The sequence below is a fragment of the Euprymna scolopes genome, chromosome 6, assembly GCF_053919585.1.
Source record: "Euprymna scolopes isolate OS-2025 chromosome 6, ASM5391958v1, whole genome shotgun sequence".
In the NCBI taxonomy this organism is placed as follows: Eukaryota; Metazoa; Mollusca; class Cephalopoda; order Sepiida; family Sepiolidae; genus Euprymna; species Euprymna scolopes.
In genome coordinates, this window is record NC_136487.1 from 17,631,661 (window position 1) to 17,649,077 (window position 17,417).

The 17,417-nt window shown below is 34.0% G+C and overlaps 1 protein-coding gene across 3 annotated transcripts in view; it reads left to right on the top strand.

The window, feature by feature from the left end:
* Positions 1–17,417, top strand: part of LOC145277550 (uncharacterized) — a 120,225-nt gene that overhangs the window by 19,275 nt on the left and 83,533 nt on the right. For 2 of the 3 annotated variants that reach the window (XM_080129021.1, XM_080129020.1), the window contains exon 2: positions 822–967. The exons of the other annotated variant lie outside the window; for it this stretch is intronic. In XM_080129021.1, the coding sequence (XP_079985147.1) occupies positions 827–967 (141 nt within the window). In that variant the 5' untranslated portion in view covers positions 822–826. The remainder of the gene's footprint in view (positions 1–821; positions 968–17,417) is intronic. 3 annotated transcript variants of the gene reach the window in all.

A 17,417-nucleotide genomic window follows, 5' to 3' on the forward strand; every position in this document is an offset into this window, starting at 1 on the left:
AGTATTGGAAATAAATTTTTTTGAATAAAAGTTTAAAATTATGACAATGACAAAATACCTGTTTCAGGCTGGATGAAATTCCTCAAGCAGAACAGCTTTGCACCATTATTATGCTCTGTTTAAAAAAGATTAAAATCAAGATATGATGCTATTCTTTATGTCTAGAATCCTTATTTCAATTTTGATCAAAATTCATTACATGATTTTCATTCTAAAAAATGTCTATAATTTAAAGAGTCTTAACAGGAAATTGAAATTCAGAGAATCTTGTTTAATTAACGTCTAATGAGTATGCATTAAATTCTGTGCAAATCCAAAATGTTTCAACTTTCAAATGGGAGATTTAGCCAAATTATGCCCCTTAAAAACCATTTAAAATATCTCAAAGAAACTTAAATATGGGGGATATTAATTTAACCTTTCCATCTTATAAAATTAAATTTGCATACCTTATTCTTTCCTGCCTTTTTTGCTCATAAAAATTGTATATATGATTATTGAAGCAAGCCCAACACCTGTACCTTCATTGTTATATAGGTGTGTGCAAAAAGAAAAACCAATTGAAATAAGTGAGTTATCTCAACAGTCTCTATGCTACAATTAAACCTGTCCATGACTAAAATTTAATATTACAAATGAAAAATATAACATTTTCTTGGAATAAAAGCTAATCTTATTTTCAGTATTGTATGAAATGTGATTATGAGCACAAACCCAATGAAACATGCCTTGTCTCCTTCCTCCTCCATCGGAGGTTTTTGTATTAATGATTCCTGCTAGGTGCCATGCATTTTACAAGTCCATAAATTGCTTGATTGCAGCGAGCATGGAGTGTGAAAGATCTACCCACAGTTCAGATAGCCTCTCCTTAGCCTTGAATTTGAACACAAACCAGATGGTTGAAGAATTAATGAGATCAGCAAAAGAGCCGCAACAACACCCATCCCAAGAGACTTTGTGCAATATGGTAGGATAGCAATTCCATATCTTTTCTTTTTTTCCTTTTTTTTTCTTCCCTTTTTTATTTTTTTTCCAAAGAGTTAAAATATGCACTGATGTTAGAACTTATAATCCTTCTCATATGTGTGTTGTCTAAATTTGGGGGAGGAGGGGGGGGAGTCATGAATGCTATTGAATCTTTTGAAAATGCCCAAACTTGATTATGACTCATAGAAAATCTTTAATTTTAATGAATAATCTGATTTCAAATTTTAATTACATTGTTTTTCTTATATATATATATATATATATATATATATAATAATGAATGAATGACAAGTTTATATTCCAAAATTCATGATGTTAACTATCTTACAATTTATTCCTTTTAACTCGGTTGACATTTACAATTCTTGACAGTATCTGTTTTGTAGTGCAAAATCAATCATTTAATTATTATATCAATCAGTCAAGAATTGTAAATGTAAACTGAATTAAAGGAATAAATTATAAGATGGTCAACATCATGAACTTTGGAATATGGTGGGATCCTTCTACCGCTCCAGAAGATATCTCACTACTGATGCAATTCTCTATCTATATAAAAGCCAAGTACGTCCAAGGATGGAATACTGTTGCCATATCTGGGCAGGAGCTGCTAAAAACAGCCTATCCTGCCTTGACAGAGTACAAAATAGACTGTGGCTTAGTGGGGGATGCCCTTTTCTCTACCCTGCAACCTCTCTTCCACAGAAGAGACGTTGCGAGCCTATCCTTGTTTTATCGTTATTTCCATGGCAGGTGCTCGTCTGAACACCAATCTCTGGTCCCCCCTCGCCAATCTTTCACGAAAAACACCCGTCTAGCTAAATCCACTTTGAAAAATTTCCCCCACTCTATATCTGTGCCTAAATCAAAACGCGGATTCCATGAACAAAGCTTCTTTCTTAGAACTGCATGCCTGTGGAACTCTGTTCCGTCTGCCTGCTTCCCTCCGGACTACAACCTGGATGTCCTCAAGTCCAATGTTAATAAATTCCTAATGAACCGCCCCCTTAATTAAACACTTCAGCAAATCTCCACACTAACATAATGTACTTGCAATAACCCTTATCCCTGAGTAGCTTCCGGGCCTTGATAAGTGGTGATCACTGTGTAAAAAAAAAAAAAAAAAAAAAATATATATATATATATATATATATATACTTTTACTTTTGTCATTCGTTCATTATATTGCTCTGTGGTTACATTGCGCTTCTTAAGGATTGGTATATATTATGAGGAAATAAAATATATTTAGAATATATATATATATATATATATATATATATACATATATATAAGCAGACTTGCCGTACAGATGTCAAATATATTAAGTATAAATTAAAGTGTGTGAAAAAAGGATAACTGAAAATTGTTTATGTGTTTGATGTTTTGCCTTTATTGAAAGATTTTCTCTGCATAATTATATTGACACACTGGATCGATGAAGTTAAGCAACATTGAGCATGGTCAATACTAGATGGATGACCATTTGGGAATACCAGGTGCTGTATGTAGGAGGACGTTAACACTTCCCTGCAAGAACTAATGTTGTTATTTCCACTGATTGAGATCTACAAGTGACTGGGAATCATTTGTGAATTTGATATTCCCATGAAACTTCCTGCTTCAAAGGAACCCGCATCAACCCACCTAGGGTTAGTGTTACTTTAGATCGAGAAAGCTGGCTAAAGATAAAATGTCAATCAAGACAAATTTTTTCTTTATTCTTTTTTTTTTTTTTTTTTTTACATACATATAATTATTTTTTTTATAGATATTTATTATTCACAAACATAAGTTTCATCTTCACTAACACTCATCAGTGTGGCTTATAAAATTGTACTGCTGGTCGAGCGATTTAAATTTTGGACCCAAAGAATTTCTATCAAATGTTCTAAATCATCCATCGTGACAATCATTTTTCAATGTGAGAGAAATAAACCCTATATTTCATTTATGAACATCGTTTCAGAAAGTATTCACTCTACAGAGGGAGAGAACTCACAATATTGTTTCATTAGAAATGTTTCATAATTGTTTTATAAATATTTTTTGTATTATTTCTTTTGAAAATGTTTTTTTGGCATGTTTTCTTTCAATTAATCTTGGAACAAGATAACAATATAAAATTTCTTTGTATATTTTATCTAAGAAAGAAATTATAAATTAAAATCATGTTTAGCATAAAAGTCATTGGATTTATAAGTACTTTGTTCTGGAACCACCAATAACTTCAACAAAAATATATCTATTTTGAAAACCCCATTGATTACGGGTGTTTATCAGGATAAAAATTCATTATGTAATCAAATGGAAATATATATAAATTTAAAAGAAAAAAAATAACCAACAAACTTAGCCTAATCTCATAAATTTATTTCAACCTAAAGAGACTTTGTCAAATAAAAGTTAATCAGGGTTTAGTATCCGACTGGAATAATTAAAATAATAAGGCTCTTTGGGTTGCAATAAATTTATGAAATCGGTTTAAGTTTGTTTTTGTCTTTAAAACTTTATTTATGGTTTACTATGCATTGAGTTGTCCCACTCAAAATTTCTTACAAAAATTTGTCTATCCTTTACAGATATAATATTATATAGCTTTTATTTACATATGAGCATGGGTGCCTGGCGTTGCCCGGGTGTTTGGAGGTGTGTGTTGAGCAAAAAAAAAAGTGGTAGTCGGCAGGCTGGCTCGAACCCATACCACGAAGGAGGAAAAGAATGAGAAAAAAAAACAGTAACGTCTTTGCTGTTGCGTCCATCGCCAAACCGGATTTTAAATAAAGGCTAGTCAATCGAAAAAAGGGGGATGACTTTCGAAAATATCGGCGAAAAAAAGTGACAACCCCCTTCCTGTAGAAAAGTGTCCAGTTTAGGGTGAAGGAATTAATGTTTTTAGCCAATCTTTTTATATATGTCATCCGAAGGGTCAAGCTTCAAAACAATACCGATCTTGAGAAAATCCATTGCCTCTGTCGAAAATTTTAGGTAAACAAATAAACGAACAAACATGCATAGATACATACATTTAAACAAACGGGTGAGATTTATATTATAGATGGTGTATGTATGAAACTGATGCTCCTGGAGTTGGTCTTATGACAAAAAGAAATTATAATTTATCTCCTGTTAATAAAAAGAACACACTTTCATTTGATATTAGTTCTAGAACTGTTACTTTTGTGCTATTCTTTGTTATTGCTTGTAGTAAGGATTGAACGTTCAATGATTAGAAGATAGTAACTTTGAATTGATAATTAGTCAACACTAATGAACATTACGTCATACAATTCTAGACTTAGTTGTTGTAATCTGTGTGGATGATTTTAATATGAATTCTTAACCCATAACAAAAACTTCATAAGCAAAATAAGACAAAAACTTCAAACTCATTTTATTTTAATTTTTGAACTGTAAAATTATTTGTAAAAAAAAAAATTCAATTTTAATAATGTTTATAAAATATTAAAAATTTTTTTATTTTAATATAAATTTTTTTTAGTTTTATTCATCAAACTTTCGTCTTGATCACCTGTTCTATCACTTTTACTCAACCTGCCTTTGGCTTCAATGACTGCTTTATAGCACCTGCAGAACTGGCCCCAGGCCCTCATTTCAATCTCCTGATTTAAGCCCCAAATAGCTGCAGCCATATCGTTTGATGTCTCCTTCCACTGCACCGCACACAAAACTTTGGAAAGGATTTGCAGTTTGACACGCTGGAAAGCTAAATGTCAAGTGAAGTGTGATGAAATTTTTCTGACTGCTGTGTCTGGCAGTGGCAAATGTGACAGAACACTGAATCTTGCTGCAACATATCTGGCCTTCCTGCCACAATTTGATTGAGCCAGAGTTTTACTACTTCACTTAGAATGTTGATATAGCCATCAAGGAAGAAGTGAGATCTTTGTTTTCCCCGCGGTCTACTTTTATGCAGCTGAGCAGCAAGATTTTCTGTCACTTTGCGAGACCACCAAGTTATAAAAGTTGTGGGTGCCGCCATCTTGATTCTTTCGTCTCTCGCCCCGATAGCTTGACTCCACATGATGCACACACTTGCGGACGCTTTAACGGTAAGCCACAATTTTCCCTAAAAATATTAACAGTTGAAAGTTGCTAACAAATTTCATTCATACTCTGTGTAGGTGTATAAATACATATTCAAAACAATATTACCAGTCCACATAGTGTTCAAGAGATTTGAAATGCCTACCAATTAATAAAGAGGATTTTCTTCAAAATATATTATGGAACACAGTCGCACATATTAGATCAAGAAGTTTTGACTTTTCAACTAAAATTTACCATGGTAAAAAACAAAACAAAAAAGAAACTTCTGCGTAGATGTCCTAAGTAATTTGCAATTGTATTTTGAGTGCCGCCTGCACTGAGGATTGAACCTTCATACTCCAGCCAACCTACTATTGAATTTTACCAAATACTTGATCCACTATACTACAGGTTCTTGCAGAAAGATCCCCGAGTTTGATAAAATATACCCAAATAAGGTCGGAGGTTATGTCAACCAAAATGTGAAAATAACGCTCAAGATAAGAACAGTAGTCTGAAGAATCTAAATCTAATATATAAAAGGCGCTATGTCTGTCTGTCTGCATGTTTTAAAAATCTATTTCTTCCATAACTAAAAATTGTAGAGCAGCGCTAGAGGCTTAAATGATTGGATTTTTTATGGATCGTTCTTTTATGGATCTTTAAAATAGTTTTCAAGGGGTCAAAAATGAAAAAAAAATTTTATACATTTTGTACATTCATCTTAGTTTATTTTTAATCAGTTCCTATGTGTGTCACAGTGGTAACGTCACTAACTTTGAATGCTACGGTTTTGCTTTGGGTTTCGATTGTAGCTCATGGCACCCAAATCTTTTTTTTTTACTTTTGAAATCGCGATTCTCTCTCTCTCTCTCTCTCACTATATATATATATATATATATATTATTTGAGGTTAAACAGTTACATATGGTCACTACAAATAGCCATCTGTTTCAGTCAAAGAGACTTCCTCAGGCGACCTAGAACCTCTCAACGCCAAAAAGAAAAAGTTTTTTTTGGCATCGAGAGGTTCTAGGTCACCTAAGGAAGTCTCTTTGACTGAAACAGATGGCTATTTGTAGCGACCATATGTAACTGTTTACTCTCAAATAATAAATAAAATATTTTGATCTTTTTATTGAGCCATTAGTCCCGACTTTTGAACACCTCATACCTGGATATATATATATATATATATATATATATATATATATATATTGCAATTAGGAAGGGAAGGCTTTTATGATTCATAATTAAAAGTAAATTTGTATATATATAAATATAGATAGATATATATATATATATTCCTTTAATCTTCTCTTCAAAAAAGGGGGAACAGGAGAGGAAAGAAAGAGAAATGGGGAGCCAGCTGACCTATTTCGACCCTCACTTCTCAAAGCTGTATCGAAGGAATTTTTAAAACAAAGAATGAAAAAGCGATTAAAATTGCATTTTATTCAATTTACGGGGAGAAAATAAAAAGTGGAAAAACAATTAAAATGAAACATCGTTATGGTTGAATACCCTAGACCAGGAGGCATTCCATTTGCTTGCAAGTTTGCAGAAGTCGAATGTGAATAGTCTCCAAGATCTTAAGGTGATGTAGTGAATGAGCATGACTCAGAATAGAAAAAGAGTCTGTGCTAAAGTTTGCTGCACAAGACGGGTAAAGTAAAGTAAGTAAATGATCAGTAATTGAAGACCCGTATGTGTTAGTAACACAGTATCCGTAATTGTTTCCAATTCCTCATCTAATTTTAACTTGGAACAAATTATAATAACCCATCTAGTTACCATACATCTATATACCGTAAACCAACATTTACAGGATTGTACACTCGTTGGGATTCATTTTGTCCTAAAAAACGTAAGATAAATCTAATTTGGACCCTAACACATCGTGCCCTTATGATTTGTTCCAAGTTAAAATTAGATGAGGAATTGGAAACAGTTATGGATACTTTATCCAAAAACGGGTACCCACTAGATGTGATTAGATCAGTTATTCAAAGGAAATTGGCTGAATTCTCTCGAATTAAAGAGAATATAGTGGCGAAATGTCCATTTTATCTTCGTTTGCCTTGGTTGGGTACAGTAAGTGACAAATTTGCCAAACAAATTTCAGCAGTTCATGGATGTTATTTTGCTGCCAATGTGCATGTTGTGTTCCCTACGAGAACTTTATTATCATCTTCTCGAAAAGACGTTCTACCCCCACCCCACCATTAATAGTAACGTTATTTACAATTTTGAATGTAGTTGCGATGCCAACTACTTGGGTCGAATGAGATTAAGATTAGATGGAAGAATCCAACAACATGTACCCATTAAAATTAGGAATGGAACCTACCAGGCAACAGACATTGTTAATAACACATACGGGTCTTTAATTACTGATCATTTGCTTAAAAACCCGTCTTGTGCATGGACTCTTTTTCTATTCTGTCGTGCGTTGCTCTGGTGTTTGTAGGTGCCACAAAAATGGGGTTCATATAGATCTTCTCTGTTTCTCAGTTTTTGAGATGAGGATAATTTGGATTGTTCAGACTACTGTTTTCATCTTGAGTATTATTTTCACAACGTTTCAGCCAATGTAACCGCTGTCCTTCATCATGTGTATCTTGTCAAACTCTGGAATCCGCATGGAATTTTGAATGGAACTATTTATTTAAACCACTGGGGTATATACTCTCATTTCGTCAGTCATGACCAAGTAGAAATCTTAAGTAAGTTTTGATGGATAAATATTTTAATTTATTCAATTGTTTTGTTTTTTAACTGCTCTCTCTTGTACATTGAGCTTTTCATTATCTTGATAGGTTCTAATTTTAAGATATTTATCTTTATAATTTTATTTGCGTGTGTGTAAAGCCTTTTTTTTTTTTTTTTTTTTTCTTCAATTGGTATAGTCTGAAATTCCCCCCCCCCCCAAATAAAACAAAACAAAAACATCCACAAGAATTATTAAAGTTAAAGTGAATTTTTTGACTAAAAATTGAACAATAATTTTTTCAAAAGGAAATATCTGAAAATTTTATGTTTAATAATAGTATTCTGCGGAAACATTTTAAAAATCACTAATATAATTGTTAGTCCTTTAAGTACTTGTATTCTAATCTCTCTCTCTCTCTCTCTCTCTCTCTCTCTTATATATATAACTGCATTTTGAAGGAAGGGTATCAGATTTATCAGAACTGATATTTTGATATTTTCTTTCTCTTCACCACTTGCTCCCATATTTATTTAAATTTTTTGACATAAAAAATAGCAAAGTATAAGAAGTCATACCCCCTTCCCCCCCCCCAAAAAAAAGCAAGAAGTATATTTTTATCTATGTATTGTCTGTTTGTTCAAGGCCACTTTGAACCTAAATATATTGGGTATCATTATATCCTCCTCTAACAGACTGTTCCATGTAGCAGAAGCAAGGACACTGTTGTCTTCAATTTGTCAAGATGAAAGTGACAATCATGTCTTTTGTGGGTGCCAGTGGAACCCATGATTTTGTGCTGGATGAAAAACTCTTTGAAAGTTTGATTTAATTTATCATTGATGGTGTTGTATGTCAGAATCATACCTTGCCTCTCCTGCATCATCTGATGCTAAAGTGAGAACATATTTTTGTAGGTAAGCGTGAAGAATCCTGTCACTGTTCTAGTTGCCAACTGTTGAACACATTCCAATGGTACAATATTATTATGAAGATACGGATTTATTGCTGGGATGGCATGCTCAAAAATAGGATATATCGTATCATTTTTTTTTTTTTTTTTTTTTTTTTTTTTTTTTCATAAAAAAGAAGTTAAATGCAAATACCAAAAATAATCTGCAAGAAATTTTTTAATAAATTAAACAACTTGATTCAATAAATATACGGTTTATTTATAAGAGTTTAAAAAAATTATAATATTTAAAACTGTGTTTATAATATTTAAAACTGTTTAGTTTTGTTTGTCATGCAATGTTAATACTTGATAAACTTTGTTAAAAGTATACGGTTAAATTATTTAGCATTTTTAAATCTCCTATATAATAAAATGATTGTAGAAATTCCCCTCTGGACTAAAGTATCGTAGGTTTGAAACAACACATGCCACATAAAAATTCAACATGTCGAGGCTATTAGCCACTATCTTATGTAACTTTCGAACACCATTTTAGACACATCAGGTCGTTATAATAAAATGCATCCTAGGAGCAACACCATCACAATCTTAGCATCTTCAAAAGCAGGAGTTTCTATTTTTTCCCATAAGTATTTAGTCGTCCTACCACCATCAGTCAACACCAGGGGGGAAATCTACACTTTTAGCAGATATTGCGATTACACTGATTGTAACTGGCCCATAGACACATAAACTTAACATAATCTTTCCAATTCATTAATGATAATGGCTCCCTTTCCATATTCCACCCATTCTGATTGGCTGAGACCTTATTATATTTCGGAATGAAAATATTTCCTAAATAAACGAACACTTCAAAAAGTTTATAATATGGCATCACTCTCTACAGGAGAGAGTAGTGCTAAAAAAAAATCACAAATACAAACTTATTAACCACTCATAAACAGACAATTAAATGCTGGTAACCTTAATTACTGGAACATACGTGCACAAGTAAAAAAAAAATATTAACGCTTAATGGGTTTTGCTAGTAATAGAAAAATGCTGATTCTTAGATTTACTCGATTTAATTTTTTAACTAAGAAAAATAGATAACTTTAAATGACTGGTTTTCTTGCTTCCCATTATGTTATCTACTTAAAAAAAAAAAACAAAAAAAACACTTAGAAATCATTAATATTAGCAAATTATTTATTAAAGCAAGTTATTCTTTGTGCCTTGGTGCCACTATGGTTTTCGACAGTCTAGACTATTCTTGTAATGACTTTTTTTTTTTTTTTTTTTTTTTTTTTTGTTGATTGCACTAGGAAGCTGGTTGGTCCTGTACAGTCCTGGGAGGTCCACCCTCCCAGGCTTTGCCTTCTCTTGAGAAGTGGTTAGTTTATTGCTAATCGCCTGAGGCGTGCCCTTACCAGGAAATGTTAGGGCTGCCCAGGCATTTTTTGTGAGTAAGTAAGTATTCCTCATTGGGATCGCTGACTTTTGTCAATTCCGCTTTCCAATCCTTGTTACATTTTTCATTGTGGGAGAGAAATAATTACCATCAATATATTATCTTGTTATTCTGAACTACAATTTTGTTTTTTTGTATAAATTGACAATTAAAATAAACTAGATGAATAGTGTAAATTATATAAATAATATAAGATAATTTTTGATTAACTATTTAAAAAAAAAAGCATCTGAAATACTTAAAGGAAACTAAGGACAAAGATTGAGTTGTACACACATAATCTCTATTGTAATAACATTGTATATGTCTTGCAACGTAGAGTACTATGCTTATATTTTCTAGTATTTATTTTTAAAAAATGCTTAAGTTATTTCAGAATCTAAGCTGACTTCAATCCAGCATTCATAACCATTCAGTTATTGTAACACTCAAATCAAATGTGAGAGAAATAAACTATATTATCTAAAGGCATCATAACTTTCAGAAAATGTTTGATCTACAAAATGAGAGAACTTTCACTGCTTAACAGTTTATCCCGAATAATACAATTTGCACTCGCTGTAAGATCTATTCTCTCCAAAAATCTCTCCTTGCCAGACGTCTTTTGTTGGTTTGATCACACTCTTCAATGACACCAAGGTTACTTCATTTGTGAAGTCATCAATCCAACACTGCCACCAGGCTGTGCCCACTTCAAAATCTGCCTTAGGTCAGTGAAGCAGGATGCTGAACTGATTCTAAGCCCTCACCTTTTCAGGTTCTGTCGCTGGAATCGTGAATGACTTACACTCATAATGCAAGCAGCCTTGAATCGCTGTATCTGGTCAGCTAGTGACATGTTGAAATTGTTCGAAAAAGCGGCTCAACTGACCCAGGGTGAATGCCAAAACTGTGTGTGTACATGTATATATAATCTTATGATTATATGAAACTATATACTATTGAAATATATATTCTACTAGCACGCTGCATGGCATGCATTGCCTTGTCGTAAAATATGCTTAAATATATTTTAATTGATACAGATTTTGTATTTATTCTTATAAAGCCAATTCTCTATTGATTATTATTGTACCCTATATATAATAATGATTTCAAAAGTTAAAAGAAATATGACTTAGTGCCATCAGCTAGAATCAAAACCAAAACATTTAGTGCTGCAGCTTTTTATCTCTTATTTGGGCTAAAGACAGGTGGATATCAAAATGTTAAAAATTAACTGACTTCAATGTATAAATCTGTTTGCACATGCATAGAGGAGCAATTTAAATTGATTTATACCAATTTACAATTTTTCAATTTTGACCCCTTGCAGCTATTTTTACAGATTAAAAACCAAATTGAATTTGTTCCACAGATCTGAATCACCTATATATATATATATATATAATCAATTTTTAAATCTGTAGACCAAAACTTGACAGCAGTTGGGTAGAGACCATTCCACACACAGAGGTTTTTTTTTTTGTGCGTGTGTGTGTGTATGTATATATATATATATATATATATATATATAATGACTAGCAAACCACTAGTGTTGCCCAGTCGTAAAGTATGCTTAAATACAATATTTTACTTTATGCAGACTCCGTATTTATTAATCTAGAACCAATTGTCTTTCGATTATTATGTACCTAATATATAGTAGTGATTTCAAAAGTAAATTTAAAAAATTACTTGTGCAATCAAAAACCATCCTCTCATGACGAGATCGGTTCTACGCATGCGTCAGATGACGTCATAACCTGATTTAGTTTAAATATTTGAAGAACTGAGACAATTTCATGTACGTCGTGTTAGCTCAGTGGGTTAGTGATCTTCTGCTATTCAATGAAACACGTGTTAAAATGTACTTCATGAAAATAAAAAAATGAATAAAACTTATAAGTATGAATTAAACATGTCTTCTAATTTTGGAATAACTAGATAAATTACAATATTTATTAATCCATAAAATATTCAAACACTGAATTAAAATAAAGAATTAATGTTCTTAATCGATGGATTTATTAAAGATAATTCTTTTTATCAAAGGATAAAATTCAGTAAAAAAAAATTAATGCATCAAAATAAGATTAAATAATAAATTTAAAATCCAAGGTGTGAAGTGATAAAAAAGATTGGGCCTATTTCTATCACTGGTTTTTTCTGTTTTAAAATAAATTAAAACATCAAAATCTTATCCAAGTAGGTAGAAGACTAACTTATCTTGCCTTTGGTAATTTATATATAAATAAATAATAAAGACAGCTCCTACTTAGCCCAAGTTAAAGACTAACAACTATAAGCTTGTATCAATTAAAATTCATCAACTCCCTGTTTAGTTAGCTTGTTATAATACAGATTCCTATTCTAGTAGCTTCTTTCCAAATACTCCAGATATGTGGAACTCTTTCCGCTAATTGTTTTCACCTTATGATCTTGGTCTTTTCAAGAAAAAAGCCTAATAAGAACCTCTTGCATTTGCATCAATCATATTTTGTTCTTTGTAACTCATTATATAAAATGACTTCATGCCTTGCCTGGAGCGACTACTGCCCCCTCTCTCTCAAAAACAATATGCTGTACTAGTCATAAATAATGACTTATTTTCTGACTCAAAGAACTGTTCCTATTAAATGATTTGGTTACACACTGACCAATCAGCTTCCAGAGTGCATTTATTTCATTAGTCCCATGAAATACTATTTTTTATAGTTACACTTGTTTACAAAATACAGCATTCTATTGCCAGTATTAATAATTTATGGGTAACCATTTTGTATATTTAAAATTCTTGTAAAATGATAAAACAGTTCAAATAAAAAATCTGTTTATTTGAATGTAAATCAACTTTTTTCAAATTAGCAAAACAAATGATCATAGAATGATCCGTGCGACATTTTGCAAAAATATTTGAAAATTTAACAAAACTAATATAAAATATAAAAGTTGCATTTAACGGGAGGGATGCACACAGCTGCTATTGGGGAAGAGGAGGAGGAGGAGGAGGAGGAGGAGGGGGGTATATTTTATCCTTATTAAGATTAAGTGTAATCCCTCAGATTTATGGTTGCTATCTTTAGTTGACCTTCACAAAAAAAATGCATTGTAGTTTTTTTGTTTTTTTTCTATATATCGATGGATTTATTTGTAAGAAAGTTTCTTTGTGTGTGAATTTGTAAGAGTTATCAAAAGAAAAAAAATCATTTACTCTTTCTTCACTAATGATGTGTTTAAGAAAGACTTCAGACACGTTATATATCAATCGATCATCTGTTCTCCATGATCAGTCCCACAGAAACTGGATCATTTTGGTGATTTTTTTTTTTATCAGTCTGGCTGGAGTATTAGTACTGGTACTGGGTAGTTTTAGGAGCTTCATTCTCTCAGGCCTTGTCTCCTCTCTTTGAAAAGAAGTTAATTGTTAACTGCTTGGGCCACCTCCACTGTTGAATGCTGACTGGACTACATAGGTAATTTTTATTAGGCCAGAGTACCTCTCATTTAGGGGCACTGGTATATTCCAACTTTGTGCCACATCTTCCCATGGTAGGGAGTAAATAAAATCCTCATCATATCGTATTGGTCAAAAAACTGTATAGTTGGCATTAGTTTCCCCAATATTTTTCTAGTCAGAATTCTTTCTAGAAAAACATTGGGTACTTATAGGAAGGATCACAAGGATCACAGCATCCTAAGTGAAAATGATTTTTGTGGAACAAACTGGATTTGAACTTTGAACACCCAGGTCGTCAGTCCATATCATTAACCACTTGACCACCGTCACTTCCCAGTAAATATGATATTTAAAGAAATTGTCTGTGCATATTCACTGAAAATAGGGTAATGTTTAGAATTTTTGTCAGAGCCTAAAAGTAAACAGATTCCATGAGCAGTTTTTTTCCTAGAACTGTCCGTCTGTGGAACGCAATACTGTATGTCTGCTTTCTATCTGACTATAACATGGCAGTCTTCAAATCTAATGTGAATAGGTTCCTGTTGAGCCGTTCTCTTGGATAACCTTGCTCTACCCTAACACCTTAAAGACTGTATTTGTCTCACCATCTACCTAACACATTAACCCTTATCCTAGAGTGTCCTCCATGCGTTGATAAGTGGTGATCTATTTAGTTTAAAAAAAAAAAAGTGGTATCAACATATTGGATGTTAGTCAAGTTTCCGTACACACAATTGAACCGACAGAAATGTTCACCGATCAAATATAAGCAAAATATGTTCGTTTGGTTTTATATTCATTAAATCTCGCTTTTTCATTTGAGCTTATGTTGTTTTTCATAAAACAAGCCACATCTCTTGCGTCATCTTTTGGTTTCCACACATTGGTAGCAGAGAGAGCACACCTGTTTCTTCAAGGTAAGAGTGTTTGTGGCATTATTACTACACTAACATGTACGAAACATTCGGGGGTGGAGATCTTTTGCATCATGTGCTTTTTCACGGCGGTACAGTTACAGGGTTTCCATTAGAAGTGTCATCGAAAGAAGTATCACTTGCATTTATGCTAGGTGTCTGTTCTTATCTTTCACTAATTGTCACAAGTCTTTCACTTGCATTCGCTAAATCATATCAGAACAAACTGTTGACAGGCCTGATCCCGCTATGGGTTGCAAATCATTCACGTGATGTGGTATTCTGTCGACCAATATATTCTGTGCACTAGTAATTCCGGTCATACGCCCCATTCCATATCTTGTGGTACATCGTTCATGTGGAGCCTTTACCCATACCCTGTCGCCCATTTTGAAAACCGTCTGCTGTTGATTGTGTGCTGGCGCTGATTTTTCATCAATTCCTTTCAACCATATATGGTACCAATAGTCCATATTAGCAGGTGCTGTAGCAGAGGACATGTCATCCTTTAGCATATCATATCCGTATACTGCTTCCGGTATAGTATATCATTATCAGTTTTTTTTTTTTTTTTTTTTTTTTTTTAATCAATTTTCACCCCAAACAAGGCACAGTGCCACTTTGAAGTAGGGGCTACTATCGGGGACATAATTTGCGGGGGCATTATGAAGGAAGATGAGTAGCAAGATGTTTGTTCACATTACACTTGAACTTCTGCATATCAGTACGGTTGGGAAAGCAGAATCCCGGAAGGGAGTTTCAAAGACTTGCAGTTCTGGGGAAGAAACTATTGGAGTAAAAGGCTTTCTTACACCTAGGGATCTCTACTGTAAAGGGGTGGGACTTAGTTGCTTGTCGGGTTTGTCGGGGGTAGTCACGTCAAGGAGGTACAAGTGCTTGTAGTTCGTCAGAGCATTCACCATTAAAGTATTTGTAGAACAGGCAGAGGGATGCAACATTTCATCAATGAGACAGAGGCTGAAACCTAGATGACAGTTCAGGACCTATCAGGTTGGCGGCTCTCTTTTGAACTCTGTCCAGGAGTGAGAGAAACAGCAGATTCCCCAGCCGAAAATTTGACAACAGTATTCATACATGGGCGAATAGTGGCCTTATAAAGGTACAGGATGTTTTCAGGCGTAAGTAATTTTCTAGCACGGTAGAGAGAGAGCCCACCTTCTTTGCAGCAGCCTTGGCAATGCTCTCAACGTATCTATTCCAGTTCATGTTCCCTGTAAACATTAGGCTGAGGAGTTTAAAAGAAGTACTTTCAGGTAATGTGTTCTTGGCCATTGCTATTGATGGTAGAAAAGGTTTCTTGTAATTATTGAAGGAAACAAGCTTAGTCTTGGCAGCATTGAATGTGACCATCCATTTTTTTTTTTTTTTTTTTTTTTTTGCCCCCATTCCACTATAGATTGGAGGTCATCCTCTAGTGTTTCTGCCATTTCCTTAGATATGTGTTCATTTGTTTTCCCCTCAAGCTTGTTATAGAGTGGTGTCATCGGCAAATATACCCATCTCCAAAACAATTTTATCAGGGAGGTCATTTATGAATATCAGGAATAAAAAGGTCCAAGGATAGACCCCTGAGGCACTCCGCATTTATATCATATTGTTTAGATGTACGACCGTCGAGGACAACTTGGATTTTTCTCTTACTTAAGGATTTAATTACATTATGTATTCTACCAGTGATACCCTATGATCTAATTTTCATTAGAAGACCATCGTGCCATACTCTGTCAAAAGCCTTAGATATATCAAGAGCTAGCGCTCTACTTTCCCCTGTTTTGTCCAGTGAACGATATATACTACAGTTAAGATATCTGCTGTTGAACGGGCTTTCCTAAATCCCTATTGTTTGTCGGTCAGGAGTTAGCAGCTGTTACGTGTTGGGCTAGGGCTTGATTAACTAAGGACTCAAATATTAGCGCTTTGTGGGTGAATAATCTTGATCTGGTCAAACCCGACCGAGTTCACGAATGCAGTGCAAGCAAGTTGCACAGACTCTGTGTTCCTCTTATTTGCATCAAGTCAGTTTTGTGACATTACTCAATGATGCCATTACCAGAGGAGACAGAAAATCGAAGTCTGACTTTCCACTCATCTAGGAAGGTTTTAAACAAGCTGCTCCAAAAGGCAGTGTCATTATCTGTAAGAATCTGTGGCCGGGCCCCAGTCATAGATGAGTCTTCTGCTGATTGATTATACTTGTTACATCTTGCCAAGAAAGTCGTCGCCAGATAGTAAATAGTTGGGACGCAGTAAATCAATGTCAAAAAAATGGATCTCTGTTACAATGGGTAATATCCATTGCTACACGGTGCCATTTCATAAATGTATGGGTGATGATTGATTGACTGACACTCTTCACATTCTCTGGCAACAGTTTTTACAGCAGCTTTGGAAGCCTTAGGATCGATCTGTTTTGCAAAGTAGTGTCTGTCTCAATCGCTTTGTGCATGAATAATCTTTATCTGGTCAAACCCGACCGAGTTCACAAACGCAGTGCAAGCAGGTTGCACAGACTCTGCGTTCCTCTTATTTGCATCAAGTCATGTCTGAGGCACTCTCGTTTATTGCTCTGCCTTGTTTTGGTTGGCTAGATCTGATGAAGAATACCTCCATTGACAGCGCATGGTGAGAGAGTAGTGCTGGCTTCCGGGAATGCTCTTCTTGCTTTGCCCCCTGGGCTGGCAGCAGTCGCTGGCACTTTCATACTTATGGCACTACACTGTGATTGCATCCTACTGGTCGGGAGAGTTGAAGGTGGGTTCACAAGCACACGAGGAAAAACCCTACATCACTCAGCCACTGCAGCAACAGGCTTATCCACCTCTGTCTTCTGTCATAAGAGCTCAAGCCCTAACAAGAATCTGTTCCAGGGTCATGTGCTCCATCCTTGAAGACACAAAAATACAACTGAGCCATTGGTTAGATAGTTT